This window comes from Vespula vulgaris, chromosome 1, assembly GCF_905475345.1.
Source record: "Vespula vulgaris chromosome 1, iyVesVulg1.1, whole genome shotgun sequence".
NCBI classification, from domain to species: Eukaryota; Metazoa; Arthropoda; class Insecta; order Hymenoptera; family Vespidae; genus Vespula; species Vespula vulgaris.
Window position 1 is genome coordinate 18,701,452 of NC_066586.1, and position 17,531 is coordinate 18,718,982.

General features: G+C 28.3%; 4 protein-coding genes across 10 annotated transcripts in view; all 4 read left to right on the plus strand.

Annotated features, from left to right (window-relative positions):
* Positions 1-17,531, plus strand: part of LOC127070439 (disks large 1 tumor suppressor protein) — a 461,967-nt gene that overhangs the window by 85,199 nt on the left and 359,237 nt on the right. The window lies entirely within an intron of this gene.
* Positions 1,552-4,267, plus strand: LOC127070514 (elongation of very long chain fatty acids protein AAEL008004-like). Its single transcript, XM_051008616.1, has 4 exons — positions 1,552-1,834; positions 2,073-2,347; positions 2,457-2,759; positions 2,874-4,267. The coding sequence occupies exons 1-4, from the start codon at positions 1,792-1,794 to the stop codon at positions 3,039-3,041; spliced, it is 789 nt and encodes a 262-aa protein (XP_050864573.1). The 5' UTR covers positions 1,552-1,791; the 3' UTR covers positions 3,042-4,267.
* Positions 4,306-17,129, plus strand: LOC127070519 (elongation of very long chain fatty acids protein 1-like). Of its 7 annotated transcripts, XM_051008648.1 has the most exons (5): positions 15,222-15,829; positions 15,896-15,992; positions 16,186-16,454; positions 16,575-16,877; positions 16,962-17,129. In XM_051008648.1, exons 2-5 carry the CDS (start codon positions 15,947-15,949, stop codon positions 17,127-17,129), a joined length of 786 nt encoding a protein of 261 aa, XP_050864605.1. In that variant the 5' UTR covers positions 15,222-15,829; positions 15,896-15,946. The 7 variants fall into 7 exon arrangements, 6 of the variants coding, with proteins under 6 accessions (XP_050864589.1, XP_050864582.1, XP_050864600.1 ...); XM_051008632.1 differs by lacking the exons at positions 15,222-15,829; positions 15,896-15,992; positions 16,186-16,454; positions 16,575-16,877; positions 16,962-17,129 and adding exons at positions 6,579-8,325; positions 8,464-8,732; positions 8,839-9,141; positions 13,232-14,470; XM_051008625.1 differs by lacking the exons at positions 15,222-15,829; positions 15,896-15,992; positions 16,186-16,454; positions 16,575-16,877; positions 16,962-17,129 and adding exons at positions 8,157-8,325; positions 8,464-8,732; positions 8,839-9,141; positions 9,239-9,700.
* On the plus strand, positions 10,121-11,484 carry LOC127070563 (elongation of very long chain fatty acids protein 1-like). The gene is made up of 4 exons (XM_051008694.1): positions 10,121-10,336; positions 10,444-10,712; positions 10,854-11,156; positions 11,252-11,484. The coding sequence occupies exons 1-4, from the start codon at positions 10,291-10,293 to the stop codon at positions 11,417-11,419; spliced, it is 786 nt and encodes a 261-aa protein (XP_050864651.1). The 5' UTR covers positions 10,121-10,290; the 3' UTR covers positions 11,420-11,484.

The following is a 17,531-nucleotide window of genomic DNA, read 5'->3' on the forward strand; positions in this document are numbered from 1 at the left end:
AAGAAACGATATCGTAACGATTGTTAATTCGATTTCGAAGTGCACAGCTAACAGTTCGCTTTAGTGATTATTATGTGCGTTAATAAAATAAACGAATTAATTATAAATATCTTAAAGTCGAATGTATTCTATTGTCGGCCGGTTGTAGCCGATTGGTTGATTCGCTTGACCTGATCTACCAATCCGTTTCATGTATAACGAACAAAGTGGGAAAGAGATAGATAGATAGATAGATAGATAGATAGAGAGATAGAGAGAGAGAGAGAGAGAGAGAGAGAGAGAGAGAGAGAGAGAGAGAGAGAGAGAGAGAGAGAGAGAGAGAGAGAGAGAGAATAGTATTTTTCCGATTCCATTCGTTTATTATATTCGATAGTATCTTTAGGATTCAATGTTATTCATAGGAAATAACGAATGATTTTGTAGTTACTTTCATTATATTATTCTCTCTCTTTTTCGCTCATATCATAAGAAAAAAAAAAAGAGATAGAAACAGCATATTTTTTCATCGGTAATATGATCTTTTTATTTACATCCATTTTACACTTCCTGTTATGATGTTTTCAAATATCGAAATTATACATTATTTAAGTAAAACTAATTTGATCCTTTGTTTAATGCACAAAGTTATGGAATCTTAAACGTTTGTTCTTACAGTCCAGCATGGACAACTATAAAAGATACATTTCATCTTAATGATTAAATTGCTCAAGATAATGGATCGTAAACTATTCGTATTCTCTTTAGTTATCATTTTGTATTATTTATAAGACGAATTTGTTAGATATTAATGTTGGAATTTTATTAATCGATCTATTAAAATAAAATGAAGGTATATCTTTGAAAATTTTTCGTGAATCGATCGGTAGATTTACGATTTATTTTTTGAACTCGCTTCTGCGGTCATGACCATTGATTGGTCTTCTCCGTTCCTTCAAAAAAAAAAAAGAAAAAAAAAGAAAAAGAAAAAGAAAAAAAAAGAAGAAAAAGAGAAAAAAAAATTCTTCAATATCATAATATTTTTTTAAATTCTAACAAATGGTATTATAGTATACATACATATGTATATATATTTTTTTAGATGAAGGATAGTACGAAGATATATTTATTTGTTGTACGTCCGTTAAGTATTCTACGCAATTATCTTACGAACTATGAAGATATTATCTTATTCTTCGATATTTTTCGAATGTTTAAGAAGTGACGTGTTTCCTCTTGACGAATTACGTACTTATGTAAAGACTTATTTAAAGTCAAATATGCAAACTCTCTCTCTCTCTCTCTTTCTCTTTTTCTCTCTGTCTCTCCTCCCTACTGTCTCACTTTCCCTCTCTTCTTTTTTCTATCCCCACCGGAGTCACGATAAAATTTATAACTAAAATATACGTTACAGTTTTCTAATTGGCATTGAAATAAAGAAGTAAAGAGTATAAAAAAAACTTGCGAATGGAAATATCCGTATTCATAAAGTATATGCTTAAAAGGTAAAAATATATTTGACTTTGATTCTTAACAGTTTTCAATATCTGGTATGTAAAAATATTAATAAGCTATATTCTACCACATTATAAAAAAGTAATTATATGTGTAGTGGGTTTAACGAAGACTATTTCAGTCTTTTAAGCAAGAGAGTTATTTCCTGCTTTTAACGTGCTCGATTCGTCGTCTCGTTCAGTTCTTTATAATCTGTCTGACTGGCAATAGTTTCTTTTTGACAGTTCTCTTCGACTACGCACACGGTTAAAATCTAAACGAAGGAGTAACTTCTCTCGTTTTTTATTTTGAAAATCTAAAATGGATCTATTAAATAAATTTTTTGATTATATCGTAGAATGTGGTAAGTAATATTATTATTACATTTATTATGGGGGAAAGATCGAAGATCAACTTGATTTATCATCTTGAAATAATTTCGTCGTTCGGTCGTGTCAAAGAAATATTTCTTTTTTATCTCGTTGACACACGATCGAAAAATTTCGGTGAAAGATTTCGAGATGTTAAAAAGAAAATAAAAAAAGAAAAGAAAAAAAGAGGATAAAGAAAGAACCATTTTATGAAGACGACTTAATTTTTAGATCCACGAATAAAAAATCGGATACTATTTAATTCGCCGTATCCAATTATTTCTATTATACTTTTTTATCTTTTCTTTGTCCTTGTGTACGGTCCATGGTTCATGAAGAATAAAATGCCGTACTCGTTAAAAACGTTCATGAGATACTACGATTTGTTTCAAATAATAGCGAACAGTTTGATCGTATATAAATTATTAATCGGTGGTATAAACTTTAGAGGATTATCAACGAATTGCGATCCTCCTACTTACAAGACAGATTTTGCTAATATGGAGGTAAAACTTTAAATTTCTTTCAATAATTCATTTGATTCAAATTATAGAATAAAAAAATTCAATATGCCATCGTAATAGAATTAACATTAATAATAATCTTTGTCTATAGCTGGTAGAAGGTTGTTATTGGGTGCTATTAACAAAAGTGATCGATCTAATTGAAACAGGAATATTTGTGTTACGAAAGAAAACTAGGCAGATTTCTTTCTTGCATTTGTATCATCATGTCTCAACGGTGATGATCTGTTGGTTTTATGGAAGATATTACATCGATCAAAGAACTTCTTTTATACCTTTAGTGAATTGTATGGTTCACATAGTAATGTACATTTACTATTTTCTTAGTACAATAGGTCCAGATATGCACAAGATCATCAATCGATATAAATTTCTACTTACCATCGTTCAAATGGTGAGTATACGATTTAGAAATTCTTATATTATAATGAAATTTCAATCGGATATACACACGTAACGATTATTAAAATTATTCTCGATCTTTTTTTTTTTTTCTTCATTTGAACAGGTACAATTCCTAATAATATTGTTTTTCATCTGGAAGATGTCCTCAGCAAACTGTGATGTCGCTCAAAATGCTATTTACGTGATGTCTGTCAATATATTGATTAATTTCTTCTTATTTTATAATTTTTATAAGCAAAATTATTTAATTAAAAAGACGAAAAAGAATTAATTTAAATATGAAATGTTAATATCTATAATTTATTATTTTTATATGGAATAATCCATATGTTAATATGAAATATTATTTTCTACCGTGAACTCGATCCGTAGTGAGGGAAGATATAAAATATTTATTGATAGAATAAACTAGAGAGAGAGAGAGAGAGAGAGGAAAAAAGATAAAGAGAGAAATTTAATATTGTAAGTGGAACAAAAGCGAAGAACAAAATATTACAAATAACGATTACTTAGTTACTTATCTCTTTCATAAATTTTATTAATAACGAGTTTACGAGTCGATAATATATATCATAAACGAGTTTTCGTCTATCGAATTTATTATAAATTATACATAGAATAACAATACTGTATATTAGAATAACAATATAATTATATAAATTGAATTATATACAGATATATTTATTTTCGAATACGAAATTAATAAGTATATTAATTATTAATTATATTGAAATACATTTCTTATTTATTACTTATTTCGAATACGGATATTAATTTATTATAGTTTTCATGAAATACGAATAATTGGATACTTAATTACAAGTTTAACAAAACAGAGAACATTGATCTAATAACAAATCAGAAGATTTATTGATAAAATAATGACTAAGTTTAACGAATAACAAATAATTTTTCCATATTAAGTAGATACACACACAAACACACGCACAAAAAAATTTAATTAAGATGTGGATGGAATATGATTATCGTTTTGATTGTTTTAATGATTCCAAGGAATCGATTTTATTACGATTTTTATTGATATTACGATACCGGTAAAGATTCAATAAATTTAAGAGAACGTATTATTATAAATAAAAATTTCGTTTTGGATTTTGTCGAAGATTTATCGATACGAAAGTTAACGAGTGGAGATCCTATCTTAAACATCATTAGCTATATTTCGTAATTTATATATATATATATATATATATATATATATATATATATATATATATATATATATATATAATTGATTTCGTAATTTATATTTATCGTCCGATGTTTAACTACTTATGAAACATGTTGTTGAAATTCTTTCGTCTCATAGTGACAAAGGTTATACTGGTAATATACCAAACAATATCGTGATTATAAATCAAAATTATGCCTATATACGAATGAATATATATCTTGAGACTAAACCGGAATTGTGTACGTATGCGATCAAATGTTTGCATGAAATTGAATAAACATTTCCATCCATACGAGACTGAATCTTGAACGATTTTCTATAGAGACCCGTCTAATATTTTTCTCTCTCTCTCTCTCTCTCTCTCTCTCTCTCTCTCTCTCTCTCTCTCTCTCTCTCTCTCTCTCTCTCTCTCTCTCTCTCTCTCTCTCTCTCTCTCTCTCTCTCTCTCTCTCTCTCTCTCTCTCTCTCTCCTCTCTCTCTCTCTCTCTCTCTCTCTCTCTCTCTCTCTCTCTCTCTCTCTCTCTCTCTCTCTCTCTCCATTCTTAATCAGACACGAGTATTCGATATATTTTGAAAATGAAATAAAGGATGTGGAAATGAGTATTAGTTGAATTCGTGTAAATAGTATGAAGTATGGAAAAGAAAGACGACGAGTCGATTTCGTTGATTCTAAATTGTACATCTCAAATATGTTTAACGATTTTTTTTTTAAATGAGAACTAACGAAATATTGATAACTCAAAATGATATAATCAAGAAAAAGATTATTTCGATGTAATACTACACTTTACATTACGTTTACTTGGGATGTTACAACTCGATGTTACAATTAATTCAGGCGAATAATGCGTTTATTGCATTTAATTATACGTATACAAACGCTAGTAATAAAACAATGTTTAGAAATAGATTTTTTTTTTTTTTTGAGATATTGAACGATCATAATTACAATTTTTTCTCTGCTTTACACAAGCCGATTTTATTACAAGATAAGAATTGACGAAAATTTATTTCATCAATTCGCTTCGTAAAAATGATAACTCGATTTTTTTCTTTTTATTCGTTCATTCATTCTTTCATTTATTCATTCATTCATTCATTCATTCATTCATTCATTCATTCATTCATTTATTTATATTTCTCTGTCTTAATTTTGGATTTATTTAAAATTTTCTTTCTGTTTTCTTATTTATTTTTCTTTTTACATTTTTTCCGAACGAAACAAATTGATTACGATGCAATTACGATTTTAATTGTCGTGCTTTAGGATAGATTTATATACGACACGTGTCTCAAATATCGAAATAAGCGTGTGCATATGCAACGATTGAAACCAGAATTTAATGAAAACTAGACGTCTTCTATACGTTGATATTTTATAATTTCATCTATTTAAATCTCGATAAGTATAGATTAAATCTCGATTTCTTTCAAGAAACATCTTACAAGATCTCTTCTTTATAATCGCAATTATTGATTTGAAAATTACGCTTTGTCTTTTTTATTTTCTTTATTTAGAATATTCCCTTTGAAGTATTTTATTTTAAATTAAAACGGAAATAAGAATTTTTCTGTATGTGTATTACACGTTGTGTCAAGGTGAGTCGGAGATATCAGGTATCATTTTTAAACGTTATCATACATCATACATGAAGAACATTGGTTTATTGCATTGTCATTACATGAGAAAATTTTCACCTTAGAATGGAAACCACGTGTGTACCATTGTTTATTCGTTTAAGTTCCTTTTCTTTTAAAAGCAATTTATTTTCTATTGTTTCTCTTTTTTTTCTATTCTTTTTTCTCTTTTTTTTTTTTTTTTTATTTTTCACGTCCTCCCTTCGATCGTGATTGGATATATATTCGGAAGTACGTAAGTTCATTCAAAAAGAGAAAATGTACGTTATTTGTTTTCGATCTTCCATAATAAAGTACTTCGAAAATCACGGACTGAATACAAGGTGCAACTATCGATATCGCGTACATAGAAAAAAATAAAATAAAATGTGAAAAATAATGAATAAAGTAGATGGGACATTTTAATAAATAAACGTACGTAACATAGTTATATGGATATTCATTAAATATTTTTCTTTTTTTAGTTAAGAAAAAATTATGACAAAGTCGACATCGATTAATCCTGCTTTATACACATACAAAAAGTATTTTGTAATAAGAAAGCTGATGCATTTTATATTCAAATCAGAAAGACATTAGTTAATCTATGAATAACTAATCTACTTTTTTGCCTTGATCTCTACGTCATTAAAGATCAAGGATTTATAATAAGAAGTCGTGGCGAATAAATTGAATAATTAATACTGGCTGAATAAAACGTGAATGGTGTATTAAATGTGAGCAAAAAATAATATAAAACCTTATTAACAGAGTTACGAACATTTTTTTATATTTGACTAATTTGAAAATTGATGGCCTATTTGTTTTCTCTCTGTTTTTTTTTTTTTTTTTTTTTCAAGCTTCAGTTTAGCATCATCGATATTCGACGAAAAAAAAAAAAAGATTATCTATCGAAGTAGATATATTTAGTACAATCATTCATAGAATTAAAAAAATAATCTTAGATTTTTGTAAAAAAAAAAAAAAGAAAAAGAAAAAGAAAAAAAAAGGAAAGAGAAACGTTTCCCACACAAAATATCGACATCAACCAAACTGTACCGATGAGATGAAACATGATTCAAAATGTCGTGATACAAATAGAGAAAAAAAAAAGAAAAAGATGTTGAACATAACAGGAAGAAAAGAATTTATTTCCTTTGCTCGCATAAAACTTCTCTAGAGAGATCAAATAAATTCAAAAATGTTGAATGTTCTTCGTGAAATCACTTATCACGTCTAACACATCAAATCCAATCGTCTTGTTTCGACGTACAACCGTACTGTTCTCTTAAACCCGACGTATTCGCCATTATCTTCTTCTTCTTCTACTTCTTCTTCTTTTCTTCTTCTTCTTCTTCAAAACTTTCTTCAGACTCTTGAACTATAAAATCTGAAAAATTTTCATCCGAAGATGTATCTTCAGTAAGGGAAATGTTTACGTTCGAGTTTGTTCCAAACTTTTAACACGGTCTTCTTACTTTTTTGTCGTCTGAAACGTTTTCTACGTTTTTTTAATTTATTGAACTACGCTTAATCACGTATTCAAGATTGAATTAATTTTATTCGCCATTGCGTTTGATCTTTCTATTGTGAGAGTTTTTTTTTATTAATTTTTTACGAAGAAACAGGTGAGACTGGTTCTGATTTTTATTTATTTATTTATTTTTTTTTAAATAATTACGTAAGGCACACAAGTGTTGTTCTGGTTCTTGTTTTTCATTTGAGAAAGTCATAATATACATAAGTATATAATATACTTAGATCATTAAAAATAATTAATATAAGAAATAAAAATCTATTGTATAATCTCCGTGAACGATCGGGCTTACGTCGCAAACACTGTAAATAATGTATAAGTTTACGATCAATTCTTCTTACAAAAAAAGATCCTGAGAATCAGAAAGTGATGATTCATTGTGTTTTTTCAATCAAATTACAATGATATTAAACCATCCTATTCATGAAGTCATTATTTTTTAATAAGTTCATAACAAATTATGATTCAACAAAAATGATCCAGATCGTTTTTAATAGTATTTAATTTAAAATATCACAAATAATTTATCTAATTTTTAATTGAAAAAAAGAAAGGAAAACAGATAAAAAGTAAAATTATAAAAAATATTTGTTAATGAATATTATTAAAAATTGCCAGTTCTACCGGCAAAACACTTGATAATTTGTTTCATATTTACAAAGTTTGAGATCGGGTCGTGTAACCCTCAAAGCTGTAATATCCGCAATTATACTGTATCCAAAAAAAAATATATAAATATATATATATATCGTTTTTTCTTACAATAATAACAAGTATTTGATTAAAATATTAGTTTCATATTAGAAGTTGATTATAAAATAAACAACTAAGATAATCGACTAAGTATATCCTGATTAATAATAAATAATTTCAACTCATTAGAAGCGACATACAAATATATAGAATGTCTCCACATTTATCATTCATAGCATTGTCTCACAAAATTTTATTCATGTATGTTAATAAGAATTCTATTTTCTGGAATTGAGCGAGCTTCTATAAAATTGTTTTTATTTTCATTCGTTTCAAATGCATTTACTTCGTTACGGTGTTCACTTCCTTTTAATTACTCCGATAGATAAGTGACTTCTTATTACAGTTGTCCTGAACTATCCTGTAGTGAGATTGAATAAAGTGGTGAATTTTTTGCTCAGTCTAAAATGGAACTATTGAGTAAATTCTTTGATTTTATCTTTTCAGTCGGAGGTAAATAATATCACTATGTTTACGTAAAGAAAAGTGGAATGTTCCAAAAATCGACGCATTTATCATTCTCGATTCATTTTATCAATTAATGACATTAATGAAGCATTCGTTTAACTTTTTTCTTTAACTAATTTTCAGATCCACGACTTAAAGATAATATATTATTTAAACCATCGGTAATCGGTTCTATTCTTTTTTCATATCTTTATTTCGTCCTTGTGTGTGGTCCGCGATTTATGAAAAATAGGCAGCCGTATTCGTTGAAGACGTTCATAAGATATTACGATGTATTACAAATCGTATCGAACATTTTTATTGTGTATAAATTCATAAAGGGTGGTTGGTTTACCACGATTTCGATATATTGCGAACCTGCAATTATAGGTACAGATCCTGTTAGTATGGAGGTAACATTTGAGATTTATTCAAGCATTTATTTGTTTTATTAATTGCATAGAAAATATGATCTGCAATAATAATATAATGATGGATAACAAGTGTTTTTGTATATAGTTGTTTTACGGCGGTTATTGGGCATACTTCTTAAAATTTATCGACTTAATAGAAACAGGAATATTTGTACTCCGAAAGAAAAATAACCAAATTTCACTTCTGCATTTGTATCATCATATTTCGACTATATTAATTGGTGGGATTGTTGCAAAACACTACGTCGTTGAAATGGGTACTTTTATACCATTAGTGAATTGTTGTGTTCACGTAATAATGTACAGCTATTATTTTCTTAGTACATGTGGTCCAAGTTTCCAGAAGATTATTCATCGTTATAAATTCTTACTTACCATTACTCAAATGGTAAGTTATGATTAGCATCAGAAATTCTCATTAAAATGAAAGTTAAATAAGATAACGAGCCTGTTGATAATATTGTCGAATTTTTTTATTTAAACAGGTACAATTCGTAATATTGATTTGTCACGCCTCGCAATCGTTATCACCGAACTGTGGTATGGATAATATTCCTGGTGTTATAATGATTATTAATCTCTCAATTAATTTCGTTTTATTCTATAATTTCTACAAGAAAACCTATGTGGTTAAACAAACGAAGCAGAGTTAATGTAAAAATGCAATATCTACACACGTAAGATTTGCTTTTTATTATATCTAAATTTAATGTTTAGATAATTAACTAATGTAAAAATTAATAAACGTGTAAGATGGTTTACTACTTCAGTCCGATACTGGGATATATGAAAAATGAAATCCTTAAATAGAATAATTATATTATTTATTGAACATTTGTATACAATGCGATAGAAGTCTGTAAGTATATTTGCGAATACGAAAAGAATTACCTGATAAATAATCAATATTAAATTTGAATAAAATTAAATGCCCGTAAGATCTGTGATTTTATAATTTTGCATAATGTCTTTTTTATGTACAGTTTTATAGGAAGTTTTTATGTACAGTTTTATAGGAATGTAAAATATCACCGATAAGAACTGTTTGTTTATGTTTTTTTAATCTCTTACTTCCACATATTCTCTCTCTCTCTCTCTCTCTCCCTCTCGTTCATGATTTACTTTGCGAACAAAATACACAGTCAACATAACGAACTCCGGAATTTTCATTCCGTCGAGAATGCATTTGTTTCGTATACATCCTTTTTTTTGATCTCTCATTATCTTAAAATTACCGAGATTGTACAAGAGTGCTAATGATTCTTTTTTCCGTTCGAATGCAAATATATTTTTTATTTTCTTATGAATAGTTATAATGCAGTAAATTATTAAAATTAACATATTCAACCTATAAAAGTTATTGCGACAGATATGTTTGTTACTGTAGTCTAATGCTGGCAGTCATCGAAGAGACTTGTAAAGATCAAATCAATTAAAATAATCCGTATAGATCACGATAACTCAAAATTTTATTCCGTGTAAATCATCGTAAAGTGTTGATATTCTCCAATGGTGATCGTGTCGTAACGTTAGGAAAATGAGTTTGTTAGGTAACATGTACAACAAATTTGTGGAAAATGTTGGTAAGTCTGTAAAAAATTATAATAAAACATAAATATATCGAGGAATGTTGTGTGAATCGATTGAAAAGAAGAGAAAAAGAGAAAAAATTTAACGATTTATTTTTCAGACTCGCGTGTGAAACTATTGCCACTTGTTGGTACTTCCTTCGCAGTACCAAGTATCATTGCAGTTTATCTCCTAGTTATATATTTTGGACCCAATTATATGAATAATAGACCGGCTTATTCCTTGAAAAAATTTATTTATTTTTATAACATCTTTCAGATTCTAGCTAATAGTATTATAATATATATGTATATAGATGGCGGATGGTATAAAGATGTATTTATTTATTGTGTACCCATTACGTATTCTATGGATGCCAGATCTATGAAGGTATTATAATATAATCTTATTCTTCTAAAAGATCTTTTGAATTGTTTGCAAAGTGACGTATTAAATATATTTGATCCGAAGAGATACGGAAGATTTATTTAAGAACGATTATCAATCAGTTAAATAAATTTTAATACTTAGATAATCAATGCGTTTTGGTGGACGATGGTATTAAAACTTCTCGATTTCATCGAAACGGGAATATTCGTGTTACGAAAGAAACATCGTCAAATATCGTTTTTCCACGTGTATCATCATACAACAACGGCCTTGATCTCCTGGCTGACTTTAAGGTATTACGTGGGAGGAATGACTTCTTTCGAGCCGGTAGTAAATTGCAGCGTACACGTCATTATGTATGGGTATTATTTTCTATCATCGTTGGGTCCAAAAATGCAAAAGTTGATCCTACCGTATAAACATGTTCTTACTATTATTCAAATGGTTAGTTACGAGCTTTATAGAAAATATAGCAAATATCGATACTTTATTATTTTCTTCTTTAAATATATATCCTAACAATGTGATTCTTTTGTTAGATACAATTAGTGATATTGATGTTACATGTCATCCAAGCTCTTCTGCCGTTTTGCAACATGCCAAAATTACCATCGTTTGTTATATTTCTTGATATCGTTATAAATTTCTTCTTCTTCTATAACTTTTACAAGAAGACGTATCAGAAATCGAAAATGAAGAATAAGTAGGAGCAAAGATCAGCCGTAAAATAGTATTTGTAAATCGAGAAAATAAAGATCGTATTAATGCAGAATTTTTGAGGAATAATTTATTTCAATAAAATAATTGTATAATTTATTAAAAACCTGTGTAAAAAAAAAAAGAACCTATGTTGATGCGTCAAGAAATGTTCGAATCTAGAGAGAAGGTATGTAAAGAAATGTCAATGCCAGCTGAATGAAACTAAATGAGAGAATGTACATTTTTATTATTTTAGATGTTTTCTTTTTAACGAGTTTAAAAATCTTAAATATGCTTGTATAGAAAATGAAAGTAATCGCGATGTAATTATTTACCTCTTGCCGTTACATATTTTCTTGTATTATTCGATTTATGTCCTTTTCCCTCTCTTTCTCACACACTCACGCACACGCGCGCACGCACGCACGCACGCACATTCTCCCACTCTCTCTATCATTTGTTCTTACGATGATTATAAATATTTGATTAAAAAATTAGATTCGATTTCATAATAGGAAACCACAAATTATATTCCGATTAATAATTAATGAACTCGTTTCAATACATAAGCAACATAACAATACGTAGAATTTGCTCTCTGTAAGTATATTGTAATGTTATTTCACAAAACTTTATTCATGCATGTTAAATAAAAATTATACTTTCTGCAGTGGAGGTGAGCGAGGTTCTATAGAATATTTTTGATTTTCATTCGTCACAAAAGCATTTACTTCATTACAGTGTTCACTTCCTATTAATTACTCCGACAGACAAGTGATTCCTTATTATAGTTGTTTTGAACTACGTAGTGAGATCGAATAGAGTGGCGAACTTTTTACCCAGTCCAAAATGGAACTATTGAGTAAATTCTTTCATTTTATCTTTTCAATCGGAGGTAAATAATATCACTATGTTTACGTAAAGAAAAGTGCGACGTTTCAAAAATCGGCGAACCTTCGAAAAATCAACGTATCATTCTTGATTCATTCTATCGATTAATGACATTAATGAAGCATTCGTTTAACTTTTTTCTTTAATTTATTTTCAGATCCACGAATCAACAATTGGGTATTATTTAATCCATCGGTAGTCATTTCTGTTCTCTTTTCATATCTCTATTTCGTTTTCGTTTGTGGTCCGCGATTTATGAAAAATAGGCAGCCGTATTCGTTGAAAACATTTATAAGATGTTACGATATTTTTCAAATCGTAATGAACAGTTTTATTGTGTACAAACTCATAAGAGGCGGTTGGTTTACCACGTTGTCGATATTTTGCGAACCTATCGTTTATAGAACAGATCCTGCTAATATAGAGGTATCACTTTATATTTATTTCAAGTATTTATTTATACTAATCATAGAAGAAATTTATAATGAATCTAATAATAATATAATGATGGATAACAAAGGTTTTTTTGCATAGCTATTGATTGCCTGCTGGTTGGCCCACATAACAAAATTTATTGATCTAATAGAAACAGGAATATTTGTACTCCGAAAGAAAAATAACCAAATTTCATTTCTGCATTTGTACCACCATATTTCGACTGTATTAATCAGTTGGATTTTTGGAAAACGCTACGCCAGTGGGATGGGTACTTTTTTACCATTAGTGAATTGCAGTGTTCACGTAATGATGTATACCTATTATTTGCTTAGTACATTTGGTCCAAATGTCCAGAAAGTTATTTATAATTATAAATACCTGCTTACGGTTATTCAAATGGTTAGTATTAGCATCAGAAATTTTCATTAAAATGAAACTTAAATAAGATATCGAGCCTGTTGATAATATTGTCGAATTTCTTATTTAAACAGGTACAATTCGTAATATTGATTTGTCACGCCTCGCAATCGTTATCACCAAACTGTGATATAGATAATACTCCTGGTATTGTATTAATTATTAATCTCTTGATTAATCTCGGTTTATTCTATAATTTCTACAAGAAAACGTATGTGGTTAAACAAGCGAAGCAGCGTTAATGTAAAAATGCCAAATCTACATAAGATTTGCTTTTTACTATTTATTACTTTTATTATAATTTTATGTCTAAATAATTAACTAATATAAAAATTAATAAACGCGTAAGATGATTTATTACTTCAGTCTAATATTGAGAGATATGAAGAAGCAAGTCCTTAAATAGAATAATTATGCTATTTATTGAAAATGTCCATACAGTGCGATAGAAGTGTATGAGGATATTTGCGAATAGGGGCAGAATTACCTGCTACGTAATTAATATTAAATTTGAATGAAATTAAATGGTCGTAAGATCTATAGTTTTATATTTTCGCGTAATTTCTTTTTATACACACTTTTGTGTAGAAGTAAAATATGAACAATAAAAATTTTTATGTATTTTGATTTTAACTTCTTATCTCCTGATATTAATAATACTCGTATTATTCGATGTTTACTCTCTCATTCTCTTCCTCTCTCTCTCTCTCTTTCTCTATTACATGTAATGATTAGATTACACTTTATAGTTGAAGCGTTGAAACCTTGACTATTTTATCGAAATAGACCTTTACCGATTTAATTATACTTAATAATGAGTTGGAATATTCAAAGAAATGATTTGAATAATCCGACTTCTAAAAATTTCTACTTCATTATACGTATTGTTGTTCATGGTTCTCAGAGAATTTTAGTTATAGGTGTTATATAAACATTATGACTTTTATAATGAAGTTGGTCGACGTATTGTTAGGTCGAGATCGTTTCCATTCCTTGTAGAAGCATTTAATTCATTACATTTTTCAGTTTCTTCGAATCTCTTCAACACGTAATGCATTTCTTATTACAAATCTTTTTAACTAGAGGAAATTGAAATAAAAAGTGACTATTGTTTTATGTCTGCCTTTTTTGTTCATTTTAAAGTGTATCTATTGAATAAATCGTAAAATTTGATTACGTTATGTCAGTCGGTGATAAACGATGTCGCTATGTTGATCTCGAGAAAAATGAAATTTTTCAAGAATCGACGCATTTATCATTCTCGATTCATTTTATCAATTAATGACATTAATGAAGCATTCGTTTAACTTTTTTCTTTAACTAATTTTCAGATCCACGACTTAAAGATAATATATTATTTAAACCATCGGTAATCGGTTCTATTCTTTTTTCATATCTTTATTTCGTCCTTGTGTGTGGTTCGCGATTTATGAAAAATAGGCAGCCGTATTCGTTGAAGACGTTTGTAAGATATTACGATGTATTTCAAATTGTGTTGAACAATTTTATTGTGAGGTTGATTTATCACGATTTCGATATATTGCGAAGCTGTAAGGATAGGTACAAATCCTGTTAGTATGGAGGTAACATTTGAGATTTGTTTCAAACGATTTATTTCAAACGTTTATTTATGTTAATATATAGAAAATAAAATGATGTGCAATGGTAAGATAATGATGGTTAACAAGTGTTCTTGTGTGTAGTTGTTTTACAGCAGTTATTGGACGTACTTCTTAAAATTTATTGACTTAATAGAAACAGGAATATTTGTACTCCGAAAGAATGATCGTCAAATTTTATTTCTGCACCTGTACCACCATGTTTCAACATGCGTAATAATAATTAATTGGATTTATGAAAAACACTACACCATTGATACGATTACTTTTCTACCATTAGTGAATTGTAGTGTTCACGTAATAATGTACAGTTATTATTTTCTTAGTACATATGGTACAAGTGTGCAGAAGATTATTCATCTATATAAATTCTTATTTATGCTTATACTGAAATGAGTGTTACTGAATGTGAGTATTAGCATCAGAAATTCTTATTTAAATTATTTAAATTTAATTGATTTATTTATTTTTTAATTTATTTTAAATTAAATTAAAATGAAACTGAAACAGGATACTGAACTTAGAGATAATATTGTCGATTTTTTTAATCTAAGCAGGTAAAATTCATAATATTGATTTGTCACTGTTTGCAATCGTTATCACCGAACTGTGACGTAACTAAAATTCCTGGTTTTACAATGATTATTAATCTTTTGATTAATTTCTTTTTATTCTATAATTTTTACAAACAAATTTCTAAAAAAAAACCTATGTAGTTAAAGACATTCTCTCTCTCTCTCTCTGTCTGTCTTTCTCTTGCATATAATGATTAAATCATAATATACAGCTGAAAAGCTAAAACCTTGATTATCTAATTAATATAGACCTCTACAGACTTAATTGTACGTAATAACTAGAAGGAATATTCATTTACTGACAAGACTCAAGTATATTTATACTCTTTTCGAGGCTTTACTTCATTATTCTTACTGTTTTCTACAATGTAAACCATCATAGAAATTTATATATGCATGTGGAATAAAAATTATGACTTTACAGTTGAGTTCATATAAGCTATATTAGAGTATAATCATGTTCATTCTTGCAAAAGAGGTTAGTACAATACTTTCGTTCAGTACCTTCTGATCTGTTCGACAGATAGTGTATTTCTTATTACAGAACTCGTAACTGAGAATTGAATTGAGCAGTGTGCTATTTTCACAGTCTAAAATGGAAGTACTGAATAAACTACCTTATTTTATCTTTACAGTCGGAGGTAAGTAAAACTACGTTTACATAAAGAAAAGTGGAATGTTCCAAAAATCAACGCATTTATCATTCTTGATTCATTTTATCGATTAATGACATTAATGAAGCATTCTTTTAATTTAAAAAAATATCCAATAAAAATTTAACCGAAGGGGATTAGAGATTAAAATGAATAATTGTCAAAAATAATTTATTTTCAGATCCACGAATCAACAATTGGGTATTATTTAATCCATCGGTAGTCATTTCTGTTCTTTTTTCATATCTCTATTTCGTTTTCGTTTGTGGTCCGCGATTTATGAAAAATAGGCAGCCGTATTCGTTGAAAACATTTATAAGATGTTACGATATTTTTCAAATCGTAGCGAACAGTTTTATTGTGCATAAATTCATAAAGGGTGGTTGGTTTACCACGTTGTCGATATTTTGCGAACCTATCGTTTATAGTACAAATCCTGCTGATATGGAGGTATCACGTGATATTTATTTCAAGTATTTATTTATTCTAATCCATACAAAAAATTTAATATAATAATATAATAATGAACAATAATAATATAATGGTGGATAACTTTTTTTTTTGGCGTAGCTGTTGAATGCTTGCTGGATGGCCTACTTAACAAAATTTATTGATCTAATAGAAACAGGAATATTTATATTCCGAAAGAAGGATAGCCAAATTTCAATTCTACATTTGTACCACCATATTTCGACTGTAATAATTAGTTGGATTTTTGGAAAACACTATGCCGTTGGAACAATTACTTTTATACCATTAGTGAATTGTACCGTTCACGTAATAATGTACACCTATTATTTCCTCAGTACGTTTGGTCCAAATGTTCGAAAAGTTATTCATCGATATAAATTCTTACTTACTATTACTCAAATGGTGAGTATTAGTATCAGAAATTCTTATTAAAATAAAATTTAACCGAGCGCATACATAATATTGTCGAATTTTTAATTTAAACAGGTACAATTCGTAATATTGATTTTTTACGCCTTTCAATCGTTTTTACCTAACTGTGATGTAGATTATACTCCAGGTATTGTAGTAATTCTTAATCTCTTGATTAATCTCAGTTTATTCTATAATTTCTACAAGGAAACCTATATGATTGAAGAGACGAAGCAGAGTTAATGTAAATATGGAAAATCTTTATACGTAAAATTTTACTTTTCATTGTTTGTCGCTTGTATTATGTATAATTATAACGGCTTGTTGATTAATTTAGAATAAAGGCTTTCATTTCACGCATTTATTAATTTAACTTAATACTGGCAAATATGAACAACGATATCTTTAAACAAACATATTCTCTCATGTATTATCCGATTTATGTGCGCGCTTTCTCTCCCCCCCCCTCCCTCTCCCTCTCTCTCTCTCTGTCTTTTTTTCTGTGTCTCTGCCTTTCTCTTATTTGATAATTAATTTATAATTTATAATCGAAATCTTGATTCTGTGATTAAAATAGGTATTTACTTACTGCACTCTAATTAATAACTAGTAGGAATATTCATTCACAATAAAATCTTAAATAAA